This window comes from Pagrus pagrus (genome assembly GCF_965226575.1).
Source record: "Pagrus pagrus genome assembly, contig: HAP1_SCAFFOLD_62, whole genome shotgun sequence".
Taxonomy (NCBI): Eukaryota; Metazoa; Chordata; class Actinopteri; order Spariformes; family Sparidae; genus Pagrus; species Pagrus pagrus.
Genome location: NW_028175401.1, coordinates 185,487 through 200,235, shown reverse-complemented (window position 1 = coordinate 200,235; position 14,749 = coordinate 185,487). Strand labels below are relative to the sequence as shown.

At 38.6% G+C, this 14,749-nt stretch overlaps 1 protein-coding gene and 1 long non-coding RNA gene across 2 annotated transcripts; both read right to left on the bottom strand.

Moving 5' to 3' along the window:
* Positions 1-490: 490 nt before the first annotated feature.
* LOC311253896 (uncharacterized protein) lies at positions 491-10,989 on the bottom strand. The gene is made up of 19 exons (XM_084384362.1): positions 10,948-10,989; positions 10,131-10,219; positions 9,930-10,032; positions 9,692-9,808; positions 9,436-9,587; positions 9,135-9,281; positions 8,739-8,799; positions 8,483-8,611; positions 8,243-8,338; positions 8,019-8,116; positions 6,667-6,742; positions 6,301-6,452; positions 5,959-6,069; positions 5,286-5,816; positions 4,206-4,417; positions 1,935-3,842; positions 1,738-1,829; positions 1,534-1,644; positions 491-728 (listed from the first exon to the last, which is right to left on the bottom strand). Exons 2-8 carry the CDS (start codon positions 10,157-10,159, stop codon positions 8,540-8,542), a joined length of 681 nt encoding a protein of 226 aa, XP_084240488.1. The 5' UTR covers positions 10,160-10,219; positions 10,948-10,989; the 3' UTR covers positions 491-728; positions 1,534-1,644; positions 1,738-1,829; positions 1,935-3,842; positions 4,206-4,417; positions 5,286-5,816; positions 5,959-6,069; positions 6,301-6,452; positions 6,667-6,742; positions 8,019-8,116; positions 8,243-8,338; positions 8,483-8,539.
* Positions 10,990-11,126: 137 nt separating this feature from the next.
* On the bottom strand, positions 11,127-11,927 carry LOC311253895. Its single transcript, XR_014622023.1, has 4 exons — positions 11,840-11,927; positions 11,546-11,704; positions 11,321-11,365; positions 11,127-11,211 (listed from the first exon to the last, which is right to left on the bottom strand). It is a non-coding gene; the product is annotated as an uncharacterized lncRNA (long non-coding RNA).
* Between the last annotated feature and the right edge of the window lie 2,822 nt (positions 11,928-14,749).

Here is a 14,749-nt window from a genome sequence, read left to right as displayed (position 1 = left end):
CAAGCGCAGCCTTGTAAATGTCTCTTCCATTGTCCTGGGAGGGAGTGATAGGATTGATGGCTGCCCTCAGTCCAGCCATAGCCTGTGGCCCCAGAGGGCACTGGATGGGTGGTAGAACTACTCCACCAGCAGCAGCAGCAGCAGCAGGAGCATCTTCTCTCAAACTGTCAGGGTTGAAGTCCAACAAGTGATCTTGCAAATCCTATAAATGGCAAGTAATTTTGTTATAACACTTGCCTTTTGTATACTTCACACATTTGATCTTCAAAGAATTCATTTTAATTTGTTGAGAGTACGAAAATACTGAATATACATTGTCGTTAAAACATTTTTTGACTTCTGATTTGATCTATTTTTGCATTATTTGTCACAATTGTTTCAGATCTTAAAATATGAGACAATGGGTAAACCTGATTAAACATAGCTTGGATTCAACATTTTTGAGGTCTACCTCTAGATTCTCTGGAGCAGACACAGGATACTGGAGAAATCCAATGGTCCAAAGTTGATTGGGAGTCAGGTTTTGTTCCGTACGCAGAGGATGGTTATCCCACCCAGCTGTAAAAGTGTCTAGGTCCATTTGGAGGCGTGGTACAAATATGTACTGGGCACAGAATAACTGCAGGCTGTTGGAGGGATCAAGCAGGCACTCCTCTTCAAGACCATGAAGTAGCTCATAATATACCCTTGTTACTGCCATCCACACGTCACGCCATAAGCGCTCCACTCTTAAGGAACAAAAATACAAAAAGTGCACCGTATTAATATTAGAATCACAGCCAGGGACACTCAAAATGTAGGTCAGACTTGGTTTCTCCTCTCTGCCTGCTTGGTGAACTGACTGACGCAACTGTCTTGATATGGATGCACTGCTATCCATTTCCTAGGTAACCCAAGGTTGAGATCATCTATATTTTGTTTCATTACAGATAGACTCTCTGTAGAAAGTGTTGCATGTATTGTAACATAATAGATTGCTTCTCTATTTTTCTCTGCAAAACGTTGAATGGGTTGCCAAATATACCCGGGCTGGCCATCCATATACCTGGGTGGCCCGCCCAAGTAAAGTCTATATGTGGGAAACATTGACTTAAGTTAACTTAGGTAAGCATGGTGTCTTGATTTGAACAAAAATCCAAGACTCTTCACGCATGTATAAAGTGGTGAACAATAACCTAATTTGGACACAGTGCATCTCTGTAGGCCTACGAAGGATAAATGCTTCCTGTGAGGATGTATCCTTCAGATTTGGTTTGGTACTGCAGTGTTCACTCTGTATTACTGTTGCAAGTCTCCCCGGCTGGCCGTCAATAAGAATTGACTTGCTCCCAAGAATTTCTATGACAGAAATCATTTTTACATAAATCATTTTTGGTGAAGACTGTTTACAGCGAGTCTGTGGATTATCCAAATTTACTAGGACAGAGATGTTGGTGTTACGGTCTTTGCAATGCAATTCTTTAATGCTTTAGGCATCAAAAAACAAATCATTGGGTTAGGGTTACTTAAAAGAAACACAACTTTGATATTTACCTTTGATTATGCACACTTTTCCCAGATATGTAGCTTGCTCTGCCACAGCCACGAATAGTGAACATGCATTGAGCAATGCCGACATTTTCAACCCCTTGGTCTCCTCTAACTCTAAATTATGACATAAGAAACAGAGATAAAGTCAAATGTTTTCAGTCAATGAATTTTGACAAAAAGACAATCATGCTCTTGCTGTTTTCTTACCTTAATGGAAAGCCAAACTTTTCAACTGAGCTCATGAAGAAGCCAAGTGCTGTTGATGCCTTGTTATTATTCGCAGAACCCAGGTACATTATCTAGAGTATAGTGACAAAATACTTGCGTGAATGTGCCACACTAAATAGAATATGGTAATACTAGGCTCAGCCGCATTGCTTTTTGAAAAAGTGTCAAATGTTTACCTTTCGTGAATAACCATCAATTCCAGCGAAGATAACAATACCATATCTGAAAGGAAAAATAAATTATCAGAAAGTGTATCAACTCTTAAAATTATAATAGCTCTACATACACAAATCATTAAGTGGGTCAATTCAGATTTTCATACAAGGTATTTCCCAGGTTTTCAAGTTTCATGTTAACTTACCATGAACCCATGTAACATTTAGAATCTTTTCCCTACAGAATTGCATGTTTCTTTTCTCACTGTGCAGTTATACTGTCAAAAAAAAGTTATCTTCATGATTCTGCTTTAACCAAATTACAATAAAAAAAATTAGGGTATTCAAAAAGGTTTAATCAGCAAAGATGGGCAGCATCCTCCGGTATATTTTCCACAATATTAAATGGATGGTTTACTAGGGGGGTATACAAGACATCTACCATCACTTTATTAAATAATTTCTTAATTAATTAATTTCACACTGTCCAAAGAGGACTACACATTCACTGGAGACAACTGCAAAGACCTTAAAGAAAAACTGTCAGTATTCAAGATGATGTTCTTGAGATGGTCTCATAGAGTGAAGTCCAATTATTTGTAAAAGCTGCACTTTAGACGGGACATCCCCCTATAATATGATGAAATGAAACTAGCCTCAGTGTGTAAATGACTGTTTTTTCCCTCCTTTATTTCATGTAACAGTTAAACCAATGTTGTACACATAACCATGTTTCATTATGTGTGGCACAGTAGACTTTTTCCTGACTGTATGACATCCTCATCCTGTTTTTTTATGGTAAACTACTGCATTTACTGCCTAACGCTGAATTAAAGAACCTTAAAGAACCATGCTAAAATGATCAAGGCTTCTTCAGGAATGTTCTTAATTTACAGCATGCATGCTGATCCACACAGTGTGGAATGGACTAAGAGTCACTAAGCAACAATCATTAAATAGCTACCCATTCACATGTTGAAATTTTATAGAATGGGGGCACAAACTAACTGTATGTGCAGCTTAATTAATAAACTGTATTACAAAAGTTTGTTTTGTTGTAATACAGCTCCAGCAATCTATAGCCTATGTTGTAATAGCATACAAAATCTACCAGCATCCTTCAAACATGAATAGAACTTATTTGTAAAAGCTCAAGCAAGACTCCCTCTGCAAACAATTTCAACATTTATACATATAAATATATGAACATATTATAACAATATTCTTGTAAAACATAACAAACACACACACACACCTGATAAGTTTGTGGTTTGTGTCCACGTGGACCAGTGAGTGGGGACCCTTGACAGAATATGTTCTTCTAGCAACACAGCCTAAACGTGCCATTCTCTCCAAGATCCCTGCAGAATCCACCCTGTGCATGGATGCTGAAACCTGCTCCCATCTGACTCGGTGTCCCATCGCTTGCAGTTCGCCCTTCATCATTCTATAGCCTATGTGCGGCATCCTCAATTTAACTGAGCGCACAAGATTGTCCAGCTCCATATCTGTGATATTGCTGTATGATCCCGTAACTGATAGTCCATACTCACGCATCCGCCGATATACTGTCCTTTTGCAGACACCCAGGAGCTTAGCTACACAGGGGATGGACAACTGCATGTCGATAAGGTTTTGGAGACATTCTTTAGAAATTGCAAGTTTTGGCTGTCCCCTACCACCCCCCAGAACCTCTACATAGGTGGCAGCTGGATAACTCTCCTCTTGTAAACGAAGAAGTCTTAATAAGTCAGATAAAGCACGAACAACATCTTGAGGCAGCTCTACTACATTGGCAAAAGAGCGTAGAAGTCCCACTTCATGACTTAAAACAAAGTGCAAATAATCCAAATCCACAGGCTGACGTCGCAGAACTTCCTGAAGCCTTCTCAGCATTCTCTCCATGAACTGCCTCACAATCGAAGGTTCCTGTAATTAATATAAAAAAAAAAAAACACTAATGTGATGACACATTTATCAGAGCTCAAGTTGCCATGACAAGCTACTCTACCTTAGATCTGCCATACAGCTATAGAAATGTTGAATTGGCGCACATTTAATTAAATTATTAATTACGTTTAAATCAAATAATTTAATGTTAGAAACCCCCCTTTCCACATATGAGCAAATGCAAAACTTTAATTTTGATTTCAAATTAGCTAAGCAGAACTCAGTGCAATTCATGAAATAACAAAAGATGTTATTTAAAGAAACTTGTCATTTCCTTGGATCGTCAGCGCAAAAAGCCAAATATATAAAAGTTAATAGGTAAACATATTTTGATTAACTTACCGTCATCTGTTGGGGTCGCGAATCTGCCATCTCTCTCAACTTCAACAACACCTCCCTTGAACTGAAGTAATATTCCGGGTTTGTGCTTGTCGATTCTGTTGCTCATGTGACTGCACTGGATTCTGCTGTGCTGGGGTGTGATGCTGCTGAATATTTTGCGTTAGCACGTTTATGAGGCCTTGTGCAGCAGCAATAACACTGGCCTCTAACTCCTAAAGAAAAAGAAAAGAGACATCACAGGGCTGGAGAATTAACGCTAACTATCATTAACCACAGATTAGCTAGCCAACACCTAATAACTTAGCATTGGTTTCAGTGGACCGCTGCCAAACCAGCACAACAGCCGTTTAAAGTTAACTTTCACTCGGCCAGGGTCTTTGTGAAAAACACAACGGCAAAACATCACAGGGCTGGAGACTTAACATTAGCTACCATTTACTCAGGGTCCACATTTAACTTTCTGGCTCATCTGTCAGTGGCAGGTAAACTGAGAAAAGCAGAGCTGGTAGTCACAGCTCAGTAAGTTAGCTGCTCAGACTCTCCATGACCGCGCTGGAAACAGAGTCCGCTGGAACATTTTTATCGTCACCAGAAGCAAATTCGCGGCCCTTGTAAGAGTTATTGTGGCATACCTGCGTTGAAGCTGAGCTAGCGGCTCAAAGATGAGACTCTGTATGGTGTGTGTGTGCGTGTGCTGGGGATGTCAGTAGCTTAACTACACAGCCGAAGCCCTGCTGTTTATCATGTCAATGTTAACGTCCCAGGCTATGTTACTGTTAGCCGCTGTTGTGATGTATTATTACTTGGCAGCAACAAGTATTTACCGCCAGGCCGGTGACACATGACATTAATTTATTTTTCTGCCAAAACCGACTTTTAGCCGTGTTCGGCGCTTGGCGGGTGTTTATTTTTGATCCTGCATTAACCACAGGTTAAGTTAGCCAACACGGCTAATGTTAGAAACTTACATGTTCCAGCGGACCTCTACAAAAACAACATAACGGCCGTTAAAAGCTAACCAAACAGGCCAGGTTGCATGTGAATAAACATGTAAATAGCAGAGAAAAAAAACAGACTTACTTGCGGTTTGGAAGTTCCCGGTGGACTGGACATTTTAGCAATGCCACCATGCCAGAGGCTTCGGGCTGATGGCGGGTTGCGCACTTCTTCAGGATGCCGATATGCAAATTATATGCAAACCACGCTCTACTTGCCCCTCCCCTCAGACCCCTCCCTCTCGACGCCAAAACAGTGACAGAAAGTTGAAACTGAAAATCAGTGACACTGAAAAAATACTGACATTGTAAAAAAATCTGTCACTGAAAAAAAAGTGACATGAAGAAAAAATCTCAAGATTGTCATTGAAAAATACAAAAAATCCCAATAAAATAAAATAATAAGATTTTCAGATTTTAATTATTTTAATTAGTTTCCTTTTTCAGTGCCAATACTTGTTTCAATGCCAATACAACTGTTTTCAATACAAATGTTTCAATGCCAATGTTTCCTTTTTCAGTACTGGTTTTGTTTTCAATGCCAATTTTTTTTTTGGATGCCAAATTTTAAAGTCACCGTTCTGGCTCCATACTCTCCTCCCTTGCCCAATATATCCTTGAAGAAGAAGAGAGATATGAACAGTTAAGGTTGACATTACAACACATTACAGGTGTTTGCTGATATGAAATGTAGCTCAACAAAGCCAAAAAACTGCAACTGAGCGCACTGTTATGAATCAGAAAACTGGCATTTATACCTCCAGGGAAGGATTTGTATAGCAATCCACAGGCAGTGCAAGGTTCAATAGTGTACATGCTTTTGAGTTCTTCTTGAAAAGCAGAAGAAAACTTTTGAAGATTCACAACACCTATTGAGAAAAAAACAACACATTAATACATAATTAAAACACAGAAGGAGGCTAGTGAGGGAGGCCACCAAGACACCTATGACTACTCTGAAGGAGTTAAAAGCTTCAGCAGCTGAAATGGGAGAGACTCTGTATACAACAACTGTTGCCCGGGTTCTTCACCAGCCAAAGCTTATGGGAATACTTTTTATAGGCACTGTATATACATTTGCTTACGTTATTGTTACTTACTTTGTAGCCATCTGTAATGTGCTCTCTTCCGGAACCATTTACTTGATACAATGTCCCTAAACGTCTTGCATACAAGTGCAATCTTTGCGATGGCCATCTCCTTCCATGAGGATGACTTCCAGAAACACCTCCACAAGAAGTTCATCAGAAAGCTGTGCAGACAAATTCAAATAAAATTTTAAAAATTACTGCACCAAAACTTTACTTGAGTATTTATCCAAATTAGAACACTGATGTACTTTGTACCTTTTGGCATATATGTGGATGTGTTGGGTTGCACAAAATGTCAGTGAATGATGATGATCGCTTATGACTGGTAATTACTATGCAAGTAAAAATTGTAGTTATCATTGAATAATAAAGTACCTCCTCAAAGTGCGTTGTGTGAGGCCCTCCTGTTGTCTGCACACATTTGGCACCTGGGGCAGTTCCACTTTCCAACCTGCCAAGTCATGGAAAAGGCATTAAGTTTATTTGTGGAAGCTTGAATATGTAACTGCAGCACTTGAACTCTTTCGTGATTAGTTGAAAAACAGTGGTGTGATGATACACCCAGCTCATGACAGAGACACTACATGATTTTGGGTTCACGAGAATGAGACGTTTTTTGAACACTATTTGCAAAGACAACTTCAATGATGAAATATGTGACTGGAAAAATAGTGTTTGCACAAAATGCAAAACAATGCTGATCCATCGTGAAATGTTTTAAATAGTTCTTATCTTGTAATGAACGTCATTTCAGTTCTAGTGTGTGACCTTGTTACTGAACTCCTTTCCATAAATTCAAATGAGAAATTAATAGATAATAATAATAATAATAATAATAATAATAATAATAGTCTCTCAATACTTAAAGTGCAAACACAGACTGACACATTTTTTGTTCAAGCGTGATAAAGACAGCTGGCTACAACTACAACGACAATTTGCGTAAATTGTCGGTCACAGTAGCAACACCATGGTTTAGCATCTGAAGCTCGCAGTCACTCGCAGATGCTTGTAAAACTTCGGCTATGCTATCTGTGGGTGTCTTTGCATAGTGCTCGTGTTAGCCGCAGTGTACGGCACTATTTTGTAGTATTAGTGCTTATAATAGTGCTTACATGTTGTTCCCGTCTTGTCTGTCACCGTGTGCCGCTTATTGCTTCCACCAAGCACTCTAAATGTTGCCAGTTGAACGTCAGACTCCGTTATACGAGCTGCCGCTCTGCATTTGTTCTGTAGCTACTCATATCGCGAGACAGCTTTTAACCTCCACGAAAAATAGTTTAACGATTTTATATCGCGAGATCTCGTGGTACGGGATGATTGTTGATCACTATACTAATTTGTGACATTTGTGATGCTGCAATAATGTCATTGCTTAATGTATTAGAAAATGACATAGACTTTATTTTCTTCAAAATTGCTCTAGGGGCTTCTGTTAGAAATTCAAAATGTTTTTTATTTTGAGATGTGTATTTTTGTGCCATTTTTAGACGTTCTGTTGTTTTAAAAAAATATATTGACACTTTTACACAGTAAATGTTTTTATACAAAAATGGACTACTGTTATCAAATATCCACTTGATTTGACAAATTTGGATGGGTAACGCTACATAAATAGAAGACAGACTTGAAATATTGCCCTATGCTTTACCACTCACCTAACCCTAACCCTAACCCTAACCCTAACCCTGACTTGCAAATACTGTTTCTAAATGTTAATACATTACCATTCCATCTTGTTCCACAAAAAGGTGGTACTTAGCAGAATACATTCTGCTTCATACCGGCAGATGCTGAACCGCTGTGTTAGCCACTCGATGACTACCTGGAACAATTTTTTATTTTATTTGTCATTGTGGTTTTATTGTCACAATTCATTTAATCCCCCGGGCAAGAAATAATTAACTTTTTATTTGTCTAACTTGGATACAAAAAATTATGTTGTACTTACCTCTGGCAAAATGACCTCAATTAAGTAGGCATCTCTTTCAGCAACAGCCACTTGTTTGGCAACAAGCCCTTCTAACCTGACAATGAGTTCTCCTGTCTGAAATATTGATAATGACAACATTAATATTTGCCTTTATTTTCATATTGTATGCGTTTCATACGTAGAGACACCATGAACTATTTTTTTCATTTGTAAGGTGTTTATTAATATATTAGCATTACATGCATGTATAATCTTTACCTTTATGTCGTCAAAAACAGACAGGTGGTCAGCATAGAATGCTTTCAGTGTTGGGTCTTATCCTGTGTTCCTGAACAGGTACATTCTGTTTGACAGAATGCGACCTGACAGAAGATCTATCTCCAAACACTGAGAATACAAAATAGTTTAATCAGTCCAAATACCTTTAAAAAGCAACATGTCAGGTTTGAAAAAGGATGTCATTATTCTTTCAAACCAAACCCCAAACCCAAAAAGGGAAATCTGTCAGTAATACCTTGATCTCTTTGTCAGTCAAAATGCTGTCTGCCTGGGTGGATTCCACAATATCTTTATCCCTGCAAGAAGTAAAAGCATGAACTATGAGGTCGGCTTGTAATTGCAATATAGCAAAGACATGTATTTGAGAAAATGTTCCTAATTGACTTTTGAGCTGGAGGACAACACTTAAAAACATTGTAATTTCTTTGAAAGTCAGCTTGCTAAAGTACCGTACTACTAGCACAATTTAAAAACATCACTGTTCAACAAATTATGGTCATATTTCATACAGTAATGACAGAACGATAAAATTACAGCAAATTATTTGAGATATTTTATTAGGTTTTTTTTATTTATTTAATTTTTTTTTTTAGGTTATTTAATGGAACATGAGCATGTGTCATATACTTACAGATATGTAGTCATGTCGCGATCACAACCACAATGGAACTCTCTGGTGGTCCAGTCTCCTTGCACACCTGCGCATTCAAAATGTATCCAACCTCCACAGCTTTTACACTCGAGCCAAGAAAAGTTTTTCACTTGACTGTGGAGTGTTCTACAAGACAAATCGAAACAGTCTATCAGCTTATTCGACTATATTTATCTTAAAACTGTAGACACCTTTATTATGCTCTACTTTTGTATCAAACACCTGGCATTAATCATTACACAAATGCTGCGTATTGCTGTTCAATTTCTTTCTTCAATACCTCTTTGAGCCAGTTACCCGCTGAAACACGCAGGCTTGTTTTTCCCAGGCTAAGCAATGACAGTTGGAGTCGCTTGCTTTTTTTTCCTGTTGCTGAATCCTGTCCTCCTCAAATTTTATTTTTTCCAGGTCTTCTTTGGTGAGTGGGAAAGTCTGTGTGAATGACAAAAAATAAAAAAATAAAAACATAAATAACATTACTCTGAATTCTCTTTGAGTAAACATTGGCTTTAAGCGAAAAGTTTAATATATCTGACCTGAACACTCAGGCCTTTTATCATCTCAGCCGCATTGTGTCTTCTTAGAGTTCGACACTGGTTGAGGGAGAGATCGTCATTGCTGACATCTCTGTTTTGGACCTCATTCTCAGCTGCCTTTTTTTGGGATAAAAACATAGTCACAAATGGCATACAAAACAGTTATTTCTTGTTGTCATCCTGTTTGTGTGTTTTACAAATGATGACAGCTCCTACAAAGCTGAAACAGTTTACTTACCGAGCACACAAAGATCCCACAGTTATCATGGTCTCTCAGCCTCCACTGCTTTGGGAATGTGACCTTCCATCCCTTGAGACCTCCGTGGTTTCTGAAGACATTACTTTGATAACAAAACATAAGGGGTCACATTTCTATGACAGTAATTCCCTTGCCTAAATTTTTGAACCACCCTCTGAATTTTGTGTCTTCACTTCTCACCTCAGAAGAGCCATGTCGTCATCTGTCATTGTTGTTTGAATCCTCAAAGAATCGTACAATCTCAATTCTTTGTTTGAGAAGTCTAGTACCTAAGTCATAAAGATACCAGAAGCACATATATCTGCAGTTACATCTTTTGTTTTGTCTTACAGAGAAAAAGTAATGCTTTTGATAGCCACAGTGATAACTTTCTAACCAAGTTATCGGTGCATTTATACATTTATATATTGTCCATCAGTCTCTGTCTTATCACACCATTAAGGCTATACAAAATAACATATCAATTATACAGTACATCATTACAAATGTTCTTACCTAATGTTCTATGACTTTTTTATTGCAGCATGTCCACTGTGTGAGACCTATATTTATATGCTGGACTTGAGTAAATATGATTGTCTTCTTAAAAGATAAAAATGCATATTTACATGTCAAATATGAGCTCAACTACCATGGGGGAATGCAAAACTCCCCTTTAGTAACTGATAAAATGTCTCACATTACACTTATTATTTGTGTTATTTATTAATATAAGTGTTAAACATTTCTTGCATAGTATTTCAAATATAGCATCATATGTTTATTGCATTCTTCATTCTGAATGCATGTTTGGGTGATAACTTTTATACTACTTTGGCTACTGTTTACCTGCTGTTCACTTTAATTCTTGAAGTAAAATTACACACAAATTTAACATGTTGCTAACACTTTGCTGCAGCAAACATGGTCCAAGCATCTCTTTTGAATAATTATAGTGATATACATGTGTTTAACATCATTTTTATGACATGGTTGATGTGCTGTCATGTTGGCCTACCCAAAGGATAAAGTGGTTTCCAGTCTCAGGAGTGCTGTGACCCACAAGCCTTGGTAGAAATATTCGGTCTGCAGTCTAGTGCAGTGGAGACAATAGCGATTTCAGTATTAAATGTCCATGTTAAAAAGACAGATTGTAAAGACATACATCTTTCAAGAATGGCAAACCCACCTTTAAGTGTTTGACAGTTTTGTCCTGGACATGGCCATTTCTTATCCAGTCCCGACTCCACAGAATGTTGTCAAAGTGAGCCAAACTCACAGACTGTGCAGTGGGGATAAAGATTTATAAGTGTTACTGTCTCCTACCTTTACTGAGGATGTTGTGTTTGTTCAGAATTGACAAAAGCATACACACAAGTACTTCATATTACCTTACTGCAGGCCCGTGTAATCTGTGCCACTCTGAAATTGACAGCCTGAATAAAAAAGATGGTGATATCAGTTTTTGCAGGATTTAGCACATAAAAATTGTCACCACACACTTGAGTGCACACTGACATGAGCCACAGCATTTATCTTTAGTCAGACTGCATGTCTGACTGTAAACATATACGTCTTAATAGATTTAATAATGTTAACAGTACTGTCATACTCACATCATCTGTCAGCCACGGCATCGTCCATGAGGTGTCGTCCAGTAAATCCAGAGGGCAAACACTCTTAATGTCTTTTATTGAAATCTGGAACTTTCTCCCGATTTTAGTCAAAACTTGATTTTCGTCCCGAGATCCAGTTAGAAGACTTTTCAAAGTGCTCTACAAACAGCAGTGTTTTCTATTAGCTTATACAATTCATAATCATTATGGAAGTACAAAATGAGAAAAGTTATGTTCACATTGTACGATTTTCAAACTGTTTTTATGTGAAAAACATCAGATGCAGCTACTAACCTTGTCCTCTTCAGATATGCTGTAGTTGCTGGCCTGAAAAGTGATGTCTTGGACCTTGTCTGCTGGAACAGCAATAGGTGGCGGTGGAAGTGGCAGTGTCCCACTGCCGTGGAAGTGGCAGTGTCCCATATATTATTATTTGGTCTTTACACATGTATAAAGGCACTATTCCTTAACAGCGGTGTTATTTATAATGTAAGGGTGTATTGCATGTCCTCGGTTGTTAAATAATGGAAGAGCAATGCAATAGGTTGCATCCTGTGTGCTGTGATCACAGAAATACAGAATTTTAGTTTTTCACTGTCATAGTTGTGCGGTAGTGTTGTTTTTGGCGGCCTGTTTTAATTTTAGTTTTAGTCTAGTCTTTCTGTCAAACTGTCATTTTAGTTTTTATTAGTCTTAGTCACGTTCAAACTCCTTTTTGTTCAGTCAAGTTTTAGTCGACTAAAACTCTGAGCATTTTAGTCTTATTTTAGTCAGAATAACCCACGACTATTTTAGTCTAGTTTTAGTCGACGAAAACTGATGACATTTTAGTCTAGTTTTAGTCAATGATTGTAATCTCTTTTTAATAATGTAATTTTGTTTAAACCAGTTAATATAGTATAATTACCTAGTATAGTATAGATGAAACCAATTTTTTCTTTTAGTCAAACCCATTTCACAAAACAAACATGGTTATCTTATTATTATGTTATTGTTACCTTATAGACTCAAGAAAACATCCAGTCCAGACGTGGAAGATGCTCTGCTGAGCAGACCGCTCAACATATTTATTTTACCAACAAAACATGTAGGTACACACACATAAATTTAAATTAAATAAATAAAATACTGTGGCATCACATCTGACAATGCAACAAAAAAAGTAGGCAATACATTCAAGTCATAAAGAGAAACAAGGATTCTCGAGCTACAGTAACATAATATAAAGTGCAAATGTGTGTGTCTGTGACCTGCTTGTAAACTGAATTTTGCATGATGATGATTTTGCATCATAAAAACTAACTTAAAAGGAACAGTACAAATGGCAGTGACTGCACAGAAATTTGTTGACAGAAAAGAATAAACAGTACTGACAACTACTGAAACAAATAACAAGTAGTCTGCAGCAACTGGGTTTCCTCTACATTCACTTCTCTCTCTCTCTTTCTTTCGTTTGTGTGTTGTTTGTGCACTCAGTACATGCATGCTTGTTGCATGTCTGTTCAGGCCAGCCCAGCCATTAACCACTATTTAGGCTTGTTTATTTTGAGGAAAGCGCTTCTTTCCAAGATTGTCCTAGCCCTGTTCCTGCGGCCACAAGAGAGGTAACCAGTTATACTGAAGACCCTCTCTGTAAATGCCTGAGAGGCTGGCATCGCCAGGAGGTCCAGCGCCACTGGTTTCAGGTTTGGAAAGACAGTGGAACAACACTGAGTTAACCAATACTCAATGCCCGAATCCTCAACCTCAGCACTAGTAGCAGCAGCCTGGTGGGGCTCGGACAGCGCTTCTTTATACTTTGAAATCTCCTTCCTAATGTTTGTTGTCTTGGCTGTCTTGGGCCTCGATGGACGATTGGCACTGAAGAACCGGAATCGACGCCGTTTTGTGGGGGTTGGTTCTAGAGCCTTTGTACCCTCACTTGCGACTTGCTCATCATCAGTCAACTGCTCCTGTCGTACTTGCAATGTTTGTGGCACAAGATGAGCAATGTAGTCCTCTGCCTTTCTGACAAGATTCTGTATTTCGTTGTCATCATTTTCCAGAAGGGTTTCAGCAACACAAGGGTCAACAAAGCATGCTGCTGCGGGAAGTGGTGAGAAGTTGTCAGCTGTTGTGTCAAGAAACACACTAAAGCGCCTATCCATACTGGAAAGCATCTTCTGGGCCAGAGTAGCTGCATCTTTGTATGTTCTCCCATGTGCAAGTGAGAATTCCGTCAGATGGCTTTTGAGATCGAGGAGTGCTGGCACAACAAGGGAAAGTGATTGAGTGTCACTTTCAAGCGACCGGGTGTGCTCCGCAAATGGCAGAAGTAGGTCTCTCAGCATCCCAATCTTCTGCCACTCACTAGTCTGCAGGCTGACCCAGCTCATCGACTCAGCCACAGCTGTGAGGTGCTCCTTGACTTCAAGACAGCGCGAAATCATAGCAAAGGAACTTGACCACCTGGTGGGACAGTCTTTGACAAGAACAAGAGCACACTTCTGTAGCAGCCGTTCTGTAGCAACAGATGACTTCCTAAACTTGCTCACCAGATGTCTCAGTTTCTCCAACAGCCTTCGGATTGGGGGATCCTTCTGTACCATATTCACTACAAGCTGTAGGGTGTGAACTACGCATGGAGTTCTCTCTATGGCTCCGTAGTCGTATCTACATGGAAATATTAAAACAACAAATGCACATATTTAATCACTTTAACCCTTGCATTATTGAACCAAATGACATAGTTCTAGTAGTTAACTTCCTATGACCTTAAGTTTTTATGTATATAAAATGTAATCATAAACAGTTTCATTAATGCTGAATGAATTTATAGCATTATTTTTAATCTTTTAACTTTCTATGGAATGACTTTATTCATAAAAAAAAGACCAGTTATATAAATGTTGAATGAATTAATAGCATAGTTTCATACACAGACTGACCGTTCATCCTCCTGATGCTCATCGCCATCATTGGCATCGTCTTGCTCTGCCTCTGAGTCCTCTTCAGAAGTCATGGGAACTTCTGCATGTGTGTGGAAAGAAGCAACCATATTGCTGCCATTGTCCGTAATTGTTGTGAGGACCTTCTCTTTAGGAATCCCCCATTCTTCCATTGACTCCTCCACAAGTGTACTTATTGACTCTGCAGTGTGAGGATGAACCATCTCCTTCAAGTTCAGCAGTTTGTGTTCAGCTTTGTTGTCCTCAGGGTTGAAGT

Bases quoted from the DNA above. Each gene is read 5' to 3' on its own strand.
- LOC311253896 (XM_084384362.1), bottom strand. From the start codon at position 10,159: ATGACAGATGACGACATGGCTCTTCTGAG. The intron at 9,809-9,929 runs GTAAGTAAACTG...TCCCAAAAAAAG, and splicing joins GTGGGATCTTTGTGTGCTCG to GCAGCTGAGAATGAGGTCCA. The intron at 9,282-9,435 runs GTATTGAAGAAA...TTTGTCTTGTAG, and splicing joins CGGGTAACTGGCTCAAAGAG to AACACTCCACAGTCAAGTGA.